Below are 12,529 nucleotides of genomic sequence, written 5' to 3' on the forward strand. Positions count from 1 at the left end.
CACACACACACACACACACACACACACACACACACACACACACACTCACACACACACACACACAGGTGCAGTCAGTTTGTCTCATTATGTGTATAAAATGTGGAAGCTACAGGCAGCACCAGTTAAATAGAGAATCAGCTAGCCATAGAATTACATATAGAACCTGATTGTTATAAAGATGTGTTTGATCATAAGGCTACTCCGATTACTTATTGCTAGCAAATCCCCATGTGATTCGAGTGAAGGTATTTTCCCTCAGTTTACAATTGCAGTGGTTAGTGGTGAGTGCTTTGTGTTTGTTGCTGCTTCTCGGAGCTCCACTCGTGTACATCGGCGTTCTATACGAGGTGCACCCGCAGACATGTCTACATCCACAGTTGCTCGAGAAGTGCGCACCCCTTTTCCTGCAGTTTTCATTTTTCATTGAATGTATTATTTTGGTTATTGAGATCTCTGCTTTTAAATGTACCGGTTGAGTTAGAAAGACCTGTGTGAATGTGAGGATGGTTATTAGTCTTTGGTAGACATTTTAGCCCAATACAACCTCTGTGTCGGGTAAATAGTTTTCAACCAGTTACTTGGTTATTTGCAACCATGAAACCATGAGGCAATGGTTCAGGCAATGGTTTAGCCAGGGCCGGCAATACCAATAAGCGACATAAGCAGACACTTTTTTACCACAGATTTTTATTTAAAAAAATTGTAATTCAGTCAGGGTCTCAACTTCCTGTTGAGAGTTAGAATAGTAGAATACACAAGTTGTAATTTCTAAATGTGGTTGTGCATCAGCAGTTTTTCTCTTGTTATGTCAGTCACTGACAGTCACTCAATTAGCCCATGCCAGCTATTTGTTTTAGATAGCTGGCTAAATGAACTTACCTAGCAATCTAAACCTTGTGACTGAATTACCTACCAGGCACTAAGGGCATGTATCAATAAGGGGGATCATAGCTTTCACCTGGATTCACCTGGTCAGTCTGTCATGAAAAGTGTAGGTATCTTTAATGTTGTGTACACTCTGTGTAAGCAACCACTGCTACCTGCACTATCCTTCTTTCTTAACTTCTTATGGCTGCATCCCGTTAACGGGATGCTATGACAACAGCCAGTGAAAGTGCAGGGCGCCAAATTCAAACAACAGAAATCTCATAATTAAAATTCCTCAAACATACATGTGTCTTATATCATTTTAAATGTAATCTTGTTGTTAATCTCACCAAAGTGTCCGATTTCAAATGTGCTTTTCAGCGAAAGCACTACAAACGATTATGTTAGGTCACCACCAATCCACAATAAGCACAGCCATTTTTCCAGCAAAAGATAGAAGTCACAAAAAGCAGAAATAGAGATAAAATTAATCACTAACCTTTGATGATCTTCATCAGATGACACTCATAGGACTTCATGTTACACAATACATGCATGTTTTGTTTGATAAAGTTCACATTTATATAAAATAAATCTGAGTTTACATTGGCGCGTTACATTCACTAGTTCCAAAAACATCAAGTGATTTTGCATAGCCACATCGTTTCAACAGAAATACTCATCATAAATGTAGATGATAATACAAGTTATACACATGGAATTATAGATATACCTCTCCTTAATGCAACCGCTGTGTCAGATTTCAAAAAAACTTTACGGAGAAAGCAAACCATGCAATAATCTGAGACGGCGCTCAGAACAATAGCCAAATTAGCCGCCATGTTGGAGTCAACAGAAACCAGAAAATACATGATAAATGTTTCCTTACCTTTGATGAACTTCATCAGAATGCAGTCCTAGGAATCCCAGGTCCACAATAAATGCTTGATTTGTTCGATAATGTCCGTTATTTATGTCCAATTAGCTACTTAATTCCAAAGTCACAAAGCGCGTCCACTATAACGTGACGAAATGTCCAAAAGTTCCATAACAGTCAGTAGAAACATGTCAAACGATGTACTGAATCAATCTTTAGAATGTTGTTAACTTCTTTGGGGTACCCCCCCTTCTTCTCAATTTCTGCCTAAAGACATACCCTAATCTAACTGCCTGTAGCTCAGGCTCAGAAGCAAGGATATGCATATTCTTGGTATCATTTGAAAGGAAACACTCTGCATTTTGTGGAAATGTGAATTGAATGTAGGAGAATATAACACAATAGATCTGGTAGAAGAACTAACTAACTAACTAACTATTTACACATTTTCTATTTACAATATTGTGAAGACCCTCAGTCCTCTATATTGTGCTGCTGGTGTCATGGCCCATAGCAGTCTATTTCTGCTGTAAAGCAGAGGCTTACTGAACAGGTGGTGCAGGTGATGGGGCATTTCCTGTGACAAAGGGCACAACGACGTCTCCCTACTGTGCCCTTTTTGCCCTGAGGCACATTCATGCCTGCAGAGATGAATCTGGGCAGGTGAACACCACTGGTTGGAGCAGAAGGTACTGCAGTGGACTTGCTGTAGTAAAAAAGCTCCTGGATGAGCAGCTCCCTGAAGGCTAGCTGTGAGATGGGGGGCTGTCTCTATCAATTTCCTCTATAATTTGGGTTAAATCTGTATACCTAGACTTTGTTTTAGCTTTTCCTGATTTATTCGCCATAATTTAAATATATAAACTTGTTGAAAATGCTATTGAATATGTACTGCTATGCGTTACACTCGTGGCTCCGTCAAGTAGGATTTGCAATGGCGAATTAACCTCTTTTACGCCAGAGTTTACGACAAAGGCTGGTCTTCAAACGTATAACCATTACATATTGCCGTTTACCTCAGCTCATTGGCTATCTTCCAAGCTAGATTTCAAGATAATCAGTGGTCATTGGGCCAAAATACAGTCAATCAACGATAGACCGGTCCTACCATTGGTGCGCAATGAGGTCATTGATTGGTGTCTTCAAATCGGTGTGTTTCGGTCAATACGTCCCGGGAAAAGAGCCATCATGTATGGTTGTGTTAGTAACAACCAGAGGATTGCAATGAAACCAACCATGACTGGATAAACGTTTGTTTAGTGTGTGTAATTACCACGAACGCTTCGTCCAAAGTTGAATGAGTTGGAAATCACGACGCAACCGGTTTACAAATGTTTCGTGTTAGGCTATAAAAATTGATTTTATCAAACAAAACGAACATTCACTGTGTAGTTAGGACACTTGGCATTGCCACCAGAGGAAGTTCTTCAATGGTAAGCGATTCATTTTATTGTTATTTCTGACTTTCGTGACGCTAATGCTTGGTTGGAAAATGCTAGTAATACTTGTGTGTGGGGCGCCGTCCTCAGAAAATCACATGTTTGCTTTTGCAGTAAACCTTTTTGAAATCTGACACAGCGGCTGGATTAATAAGACGTTCATCTTTTAAATGATGTAAGATACATGTATTTACAAGAATGTTTAATACAGCGAATGGTGTATTTAAAATGTTAGCTCTCTGCAGTTTCACCGGATGTTGGCCTGGTGGGACGTTAGCGTCTCACCTACCCTAGAGAAGTTAACATACATCTTGAATAACGTTCCAACCGGAGAATTAGATTGACTTCAGTTGAGCGATGGAACGGAGCTGCCTATCACGTGGTCAAAGCATGGTCAGCTCGTGGCAGTGGTGACTAATTCCTGTCTCCTTCGGCCCCCCTTCACATTAGAGTCATCAGACAAAGTTCTATTGACTGTTGACATCTAGTGGAAGCCGTAGTAAGTCTAGTGGAAGCCGTAAGAAAACTCATCCATATCTTGCTGTAATTTCAATGAGAGCTTGGTTGAAAATCTGCCACCCTCCAAACAGGAAGTGGAACTTCTCAGGTTTTTGCCTGCCATATGAGTTCTGTTATACTCACAGACATAATTCAAACAGTTTTAGAAACTTCAGAGTGTTTTCTATCCAATACTAATAATGATATGCAAATATTCGCAACTATGACTAAGGAGCAGGCCGTTTACTCTGGACACCTCTGTGCACCTTTCATCCAAGCTACTCAATACTGCCCCTGCAGCCATAAGAAGTTGAACGATTGGTGTCCCGCTAGCGGGACAACTTCCGGTCAAACTGGAGGGCGTGTAATTCAAATAAATTCTAATAGTTATTATAGCGGTTAAGCATTTAGGTACATATACGTGTCTTTTATATATTTAAATTCTTGTTAATCTAACTGCACTGTCCGATTTACAGTAGCTATTACAGCGAAAACATGCCATGGGATTGTTTGAGGACAGCGCCCCACATCAAAATATTTTTCCACTGGCACAGGTTTCATACATTTACATATAAAGAGTAAATATTCACTTACTTTTTGAAAGTCTTCCTCTGAATTGTCATCCAGAGGGTCCCAGCAATAACATGTAGTGTCATTTTGTTAGATAAAATCAGTTTTTATATCCCAAAAAGTCAGTCAAGTTGGCGCCATCGATTTGAGTAATCCACTCGTTCAACTTGCAGAGAAAGGAATCCGAAAATCTACCCCTTAACTTTGTGTCAACAAGTCAAATTACGTTTCTATTTACTCCTCAGACACCCTAAAATGTAACCAAACTATAATATTTCTTACGGAAAGAAGTATGTTCAATTAGAAACCGATTTTAGCAGGTGCGTCCTGTCTTCATGGCGTGCGCAAACACAAATTTCCAAGACTGTGTCCCTGTACTAAAACTGATATTTCTTATTTGTTTTTGAAGTTACAAGCCTGAAACCTTGAACATAGACAGCTGACACCCTGTGGAAGCCATAGGAATTGCACTTACTTTTTTATTACTTGCCTTTCTAAGAGGATGGTCTCTCTCAACAAAACAATTGGATGTTTTTTCTTTGGATTTTCTCCTACCATATCTATTGTGTTATATTCTCCTACATTATTATAACATTTCTACAAACTTCAAAGTGTTTTCTTTCCAATGGTACCAATTATATGCATATCCTGGCTTCAGGGCCTGAGCAACAGGCAGTTTACTTTGGGCACGTCATTCAGGCAGAAAATTGAGAAAAAAGGGGCCTAGCCCTAAGAAGTTTTAAGCTACACCCAGGACCAGAGATGTGTTAGCTCTCGAGAATCCAATGCCATACAGCCATAGGGTTCTCAGTTTAACAATTGACCACAGCGGGACTCTGTCTAATCGCGTCTAACCATGTCTAACGACTACGTGCAATACGGTTTTGGAAACCTCAGAAACTCTACTTTAATTTCACTCCAAAATAATTTTTCAAATACAAAAGATTCACTTACTCTGTGCTGTTTTAACATGAAGTGTCGTTATTGTGGCGGCCATGACAGAAATGTCTCCCTTTTGCCCTCAGAACTTGTTTATCACCAATTAACCGTGTCGGTGGATTGAACGAAACAGTTTCCACAGAAACAGTAGAAGGATCTATTTTATTTTCCCTTCTCCATTCTCTCTTTATTCTCTTCTTCTCTTTGAGGCTGCTAGCTGCTATCGCTATCTGCAGGCCATTATTAGGCTCTGTATTAAGTCTGTCGGAGGGGAATTGGATTGGAGCTTTCTTCATCTGCTTTGTCTTGTTTGTACACAAAGGAACCAAGAGCAGCTTTTCTAGGACACCATGTTTCTGGGGGCAGGAAAGAGAGACTCACTGGCCAAGGTGGGAGGAATGGAGAGGTCTGGACAGAGAGGGTGTGTGTGTGTGCTGGGTTTTTGAGGTGTGTCCACGTCCAGAGGCGGAAATGAGAATGGATGGATTGATTAGGAGAGCTAACAGTATGAGTAATGTGTCTAATTAACATGTAGACCTAGGCTGCTACAGCTTTGATGGATTACTTCACTCTCCTCTCCATTGAAGGACAAGCCCATCCCATGTGTATGTGTGTGTGTAATAAAGTAGACATGCATGTGTCGTCTCTGAGTTTGTCTGTGTGTGCGCATGATGCTTACTGTGGATAATGGTATGTTAAAAGTGTGTTTCCTGGCGGTCTAACACCTTGATGTTCTAGTTCAAACATCCTCAGTAAATCGTCTGGCTGTATAAACCTAATTTTGCCATCCTGCTCGCTGTCATGACAACTCGTAGGTAAAGCAGAGAATACACACTTAACGCTTAGATGTAAATCAACAGCGTACACACACACAGGCACTGTCACGATCGTTGTATAAATAAGTGGGCCAAGGCGCAGCGTGAGTAGAGTTCCACATTTTATTAATAGTGAAACTTCCAAAAACAACAAAGATATAACGAACGTGCAATACGTAGCGCACATAGGCACTAACATGAAACAATATCCCACATCGCAGGTGGGAAAAAGGACACTAAGAATGATCCCCAATTAGAGGCAACGATCATCAGCTGCCTCCAATTGGGAACCATACTCACACACCAACATAGAAACACATTAACTTGAAACCCCCCTAGTCACGCCCTAACCTGTTACACCATAGAGAACCCCGAGGGCTCTCTATGGTCAGGGCGTGACAGTACCCCCCCCCCAAAGGTGCGGACTCGGACAGCAAAACCTGAACTAGATGGGGAGGGTTAGGGTGGGGAACTCCCCGAGGGCTCTCTATGGTCAGGGCGTGACAGGCACACAGACACAGACGCACAGACACATACACCAGACAGGTTGCTCAAGATCCACTGAGAAATTCGACGTCGGTCCAGGTTTACTTCTCTGGGATATGTGGGACGCTAGCGTCCCACCTAACCAACAGCCAGTGAAATTGCCAAATTCAAAACAACAGAAATCTCATAATTAAAACTCCTCAAACATACAAGCATTATACACCATTTTAAAGATAAACTTCTCGTTAATTCAGCCACAGTGTCTGATTTCAAAGGCTTTACGGCGAAAGCACACCTTGCGATTATGTTAGGTCAGCGCCAAGTCACAGAAAAACATACAGCCATTTTCCAAAGAAGGAGAGGTGTCACAAAAGTCAGAAATAGCGTTAAAATTAATCACTAACCTTTGATGATCTTCACCGGATGGCACTCCCAGGACTCCATGTTAGACAATAAATGTGTGTTTTGTCCGATAAAGTTCATCTTTATGTCCAAAATCCTCATTTGAAATTGGTGTGTTATGTTCAGAAATGCATTGTCTCAAACAAACATCCGGTGAAAGTGCAGAGAGCCACATCAAATTACAGAAATACTCATCATAAACATTGATAAAAGATACAAGTGTTAAACACGCAATTAATGATAAACTTCTCCTTAATGCAACCTCTGTGTCAGATTTCAAAAAGGCTTTATGGCGAAAGCACACCTTGCGATTATGTTAGGTCAGCGCCAAGTCACAAAAAAACATTTTCCAAAGAAGGAGAAAAAACAGCCATTTTCCAAAGAAGGAGAGGTGTCACAAAACTCAGAAATAGCGTTATAAATATTCACTTACCTTTGATGATCTTCATCGGAATGCACTCCCAGGAATCCCAGTTCCACAATAAATGTTTGTTGTGTTCGATAAAGTCCATTATTTATGTCCAAATACCTCATTTTTGTTTGCGCATTTAGCCCAGTAATCCAAATGCACAGTGCGTGAGCAATTAGTTCAGACGAAAAGTCAAAAAAGTTATATTACAGTTCGTAGAAACATGTCAAACGATGTATAGAATCTATCTTTAGGATGTTTTTATCATAAATCTTCAATAATGTTTCAACCGGACAATTCCTTTGTCTTTAGAAATGAAAAGGAACAGAGCTCGCTCTCACGGCCGCGCACCTGACTGAGCTCATGGCATCCTGCCAGACCTCTTAGTCAAACAGCTCTTATTCTCTCCCCCTTCACAGTAGAAGCCTGAAACAAGGTTCTAAAGACTGTTGACATCTAGTGGAAGCCTTAGGAAGTGCAATGTGACCCCATAGACACTGTATATTGGATAGGAAAAGACTTGAAAACCTACAAACCTCAGATTTCCCACTTCCTGGTTGGATTTTTTCGTTAGTATAGTATCTGCCTCTCTCAGATAGTATCTGCCTCTCTCCTTTTCGCTCGCTCACTCTCTCTCTCTCTCTCTCTCTCTCTCTCTCTCTCTCTCTCTCTCTCTCTCTCTCTCTCCCTCTCCCTCTCCCTCTCCCTCCAGGTCGTGCATTGCTGAGGTTGAACGGGGAGAAGTTGGAGAGGATGGGCATTGTCCAAGAAACATTGAGACAGGAGGTTCTACAGCAGGTCCTTCAGCTACAAGTCAGAGAGGAGGTCCGCAACCTGCAGTTGCTCAGCAGAGGTGAGCACTGTGTGTGTGTGTGTGTGTGTGTGTGTGTGTGTGTGTGTGCGTGTGCGTGTGTGTGTGCGTGTGTGTGTGTGTGCGTGAGTCTGTGCACGCGTGTGTGTTTAAGGACATGTAAAGTGTTCCATAACACACATGTCCAGACATCAATAGCCTGCTGAGGTCACTTTGTGCTGACCTGGATTCAGCTGTTAATGAGGATAGAACACAGCAGTATAAAATACAATATAGTCAAAGGTAAAAGTGTATTATTAATATCATGATTTTGGCATCCTATTTATAGGGCTAATGGTAACTACTTCTAAACTTCCAAAGATCCAATCAACCATGGATGAATGATAGGAAACCTAGCTTCTTGTTGAAATGATGTTGTCCTTTGTTTTACAAATCAGATGTCAATGTAGCCTACTTACACCCAACCTCAGTCTGAATTTACTTTCACATACAATTAGAGGGGTTACTTTGTCAGGGTGGAATAGTCCATTATTATGAACCAGTAGGTGGGTGATTAATGTCACTTAATCACACTTAATGACACTTTCTACTATTATGAGTAAAACTTGGATTATATTAATATTGATATGAAATATACAGTATGTATATGTATAGAAATAAATTATTGATCTGTTATGAATTATTATTCACCTGTAAGGATTCGTAAACTTTTTTTGCGGCCTTCTTCGTCAACATTGTGGCCTCATTAACCTGGGCAGAGTGGCCTCGAGCGGAGAAATATAATTAGAACAATTATATATATACACTACTGTTCAAACGTTTGGGGTCACTTAGAAAAGTTCTTTGTTTTTTAAAGAATAGCACAAACATTTTAATAAAATAACATAAAATTGATCAGAAATACAGTGTTGTAAATGACTATTGTAGCTGGAAACGTCAGATTTTTTTATGGAATATCTACATAGGTGTACAGAGACCCATTATCAGCAACCATCACTCCTGTGTTCCAATGGCACGTTGTGTTAGCTAATCCAAGTTTAGCATTTTAAAAGGCTAATTGATTATTAGAAAACCCGCAAAACACCAGTCTCAACGTCAACAGTGAAGAGGCGACTCCGGGTTGTGGGCCTTCTAGGCAGAGTTCCTCTGTCCAGTCTCAATGTCAACAGTGAAGAGGCGACTCCGGGATGTGGGCCTTCTAAACAGAGTTCCTCTGTCCAGTCTCAACGTCAACAGTGAAGAGGCGACTCCGGGATGCTGGCCTTCAAGGCAGAGTTCCTCTGTCCAGCGTCTGTGTTCTTTTTCCCAACTTAATCTTATATTTTTATTGGCCAGTCTGAGATATGTCTTTTTCTTTGCAACTCTGCCTAGAAGGCCAGCATCCCGGAGTCGCCTCTTCACTGTTGACGTTGAAACTGGTGTTTTGCAGGTAATATTTTGTGGGTACTGAGGCTCCATGGATTGATGAGGAATTTAAAAACTGTATGGTTGAAAGAGATGGGGCTAAAGAAGTGGCTAATAAGTCTGACTGCACATCTGACTGGCTGACTTACTGCAAATTGGAGAAATTATGTAATTAACTTCAACAAAAAGAAGAAGAAACTGTATTATGAAGCCAAGATCAATGATATAAAGAATTATGGAGAAAAAATGTTTGAGTATTTAAATGAAATTATGGGCAGAAAGACAAATTCAACTCCATCTTTCATTGAATCAAATGGCTTATTCATCACAAAACCATTTAATTTAATGCCAATTATTTTAATGATTATTTCATTGGCAAAAAGGGCAAGCTTAGCCAGGAAATGCCAACAACGAACAGTGAGCAATTGTATTAATGCATGAAAAAAACGAATAATGAAAGAAAAGCATTGCAAGTTTGAATTTTGTAAAGTTAGTGTTGGAGAGGTGGGGAAATGATTGTTATCGATGACAGACCTCCTGGCATTGACAACTTAGATGGAAAGCTACTAGGATGGTAGCTGACTCTATAGCCACTCCTTTCTGTCATATTTTTAATCTGAGCCTAGAGGAAAGTCTTTGTCCTCAGGCGGGAAGCCAAAGTCATTCTGCTAACCAAGAGTGGTTCTAACAGCAGACCTATAAACTTGCTGCCAGCTCTTAGCAAACTGTTGGAAAAAATAGTGTTTGACCAAATACAATGCTATTTCCCTGTAAACAAATCAACAACAGACTTTCAGCATGCTTATAGAGAAGGGAACTCAACATGTACTGCACTGACACAAATGACTGATGATTGGTTGAAAGATATTGATAATAAGAAGATTGTGGGAGCTATACTGTTAGATTTTAGTGCAGCCTTTGATATTATTGACCATAACCTGTTGTTGAAAAAACTTTTGTGTTATGGCTTTTCAACCTCTGCCATATCGTGGATTCAGAGCTATTTATCAAATAGATCTCAAAGAGTTTTCTTTAATGGAAGCTTCCCTAATGTCAAACATGTCAAGTGTGGTGTACCGCAGGGCAGCTCTCTAGGCCCTCTACTCTTTTCTATTTTTACCAATGACCTGCCACTGGCATTAAACAAGGCATGTGTGTCCATGTATGCTGATGATTCAACCATATATGCATCAGCAACCACCTCTAATGAAGTAACTGAAACCCTTAACAAAGAGTTGCAGTCTGTTTTGGAATGGGTGGCCAGTAATAAACTGGTCCTGAACATCTCTAAAACTAAGAGCATTGTATTTGGTACAAATCATTCCTTAAGTTCACGACCTCAGCTGAATCTGGTAATGAATGGTGTGGCTGTTGAACAAGTTGAGGAGACTACATTACTTGGTGTTACTTTAGATTGTAAACTGTCATGGTCAAAAGATATAGATTCAAAGGTTGTAAAGATGGGGAGAGGTCTGGCCGTAATAAAGAGATGCTCTGCTTTTTTGACACAACACTCCAAAAAGCAAGTTCTGTAGGCTCTAGTTTTGTCTAATCTTGATTATTGTCCAGTCGTGTGGTCCAGTGCTGCAAGGAAATACCTAGTTAAGCTGCAGCTGGCCCAAAACAGAGTGGCACGTTTTGCTCTTAATTGTAATCAAAGGGTTGATATAAATACTATGCATGCCAGTCTCTCTTGGCTAAGAGTTGAGGAGAGACTGACTGCATCACTTCTTCTTTTTATAAGAAACATTAATTTGTTGAAAATCCCAAATTGTTTGTATAGTCAACTTACACACAGCTCTGACACACACACTTACCCTAACAGACATGCCACCAGTGGTCTTTTCACAGTCCCCAAATCCAGAACAAATTCAAGAAAGCGTACAGTATTATATAGAGCCCTAATTGCATGGAACTTCCTTCCATCTCATATTGCTAAAATAAACAGTAAACCTGGTTTTATGTAGGCTACGTGTGCCTTTTATAAATTATGTAGTTCTGTTTTTGTGCTGTTCTTGTCTATTGATGTTCTGTATTATGTCATTCTGTATTATGTTTCATATTTTGTATGGACCCCAGGAAGAGTAGCTGCTGCTTTTGCAACAGCTAATGGGGATCCTAATAAAATATCAAATACCAAATAGACAGGGACAGAGAGGGACAGATAGAGAGAGAGATAGACAGGGACAGAGAGGGACAGATAGAGAGAGAGATAGACAGGGACAGAGAGGGACAGATAGAGAGAAGGATAGACAGGGACAGAGAGGGACAGATATAGAGAGATATAGACAGGGACAGAGAGGGACAGACAGAGAGAGATAGACAGGGAGAGAGAGGGACAGATAGAGATAGACAGGGAGAGAGAGGGACAGATAGATAGAGAGAGAGAGAGAGAGAGAGAGAGAGAGAGAGAGAGAGAGAGAGAGAGAGAGAGAGAGAGAGAGAGAGAGAGAGAGAGAGAGAGAGAGAGAGAGAGAGACGGAGAGACGGAGAGAGCGAGAGAGAGATAGAGAGAGAGAGCGAGAGAGAGAGAGAGAGAGAGAGAGAGAGGGAGAGAGAGGGAGAGAGAGAGAGAGGGAGAGAGAGGGAGAGAGAGGGAGAAAGAGGGAGAAAGAGAAAGAGAGAGAGAGAGAGAGAGAGATAGCGAGAGAGAGAGAGACAGAGAGAGACAGAAAGAGAGAGAGAGAGAGAGAGAGAGACAGAGAGAGAGCCTGCAGGTGACAGCATTCCCTCCCCCATATGCCCCCCTAGGCACAACTATGACAACATAACCAACAAAAACGGGTCACAACTCCTGCAGCTCTGTCGCACGCTGGGTATGTACATAGTCAATGGTAGGCTTCGAGGGGACTCCTATGGTAGGTTCACCTATAGCTCATCTCTTGGCAGTAGCACTGTAGACTACTTTATCACTGACCTCAACCCAGAGTCTCTCAGAGCGTTCACAGTCAGCCCACTGACACCCCTATCAGACCACAGCAAAATCACAGTCTACTTGAACAGAGCAATACT

At 41.0% G+C, this 12,529-nt stretch overlaps 1 protein-coding gene across 1 annotated transcript in view; it reads left to right on the plus strand.

Moving 5' to 3' along the window:
- Nucleotides 1-8,497, plus strand: part of LOC120041226 (sterile alpha motif domain-containing protein 10-like) — a 98,550-nt gene extending 90,053 nt beyond the window's left edge. The window contains exons 4-5 of the mRNA XM_038986163.1: nt 8,015-8,155; nt 8,442-8,497. Coding sequence (XP_038842091.1) covers nt 8,015-8,155; nt 8,442-8,497 — 197 coding nt within the window. The remainder of the gene's footprint in view (nt 1-8,014; nt 8,156-8,441) is intronic.
- The last annotated feature ends 4,032 nt before the right edge of the window (nt 8,498-12,529 follow it).

This window comes from Salvelinus namaycush, unplaced genomic scaffold (genome assembly GCF_016432855.1).
Source record: "Salvelinus namaycush isolate Seneca unplaced genomic scaffold, SaNama_1.0 Scaffold42, whole genome shotgun sequence".
Taxonomy (NCBI): Eukaryota; Metazoa; Chordata; class Actinopteri; order Salmoniformes; family Salmonidae; genus Salvelinus; species Salvelinus namaycush.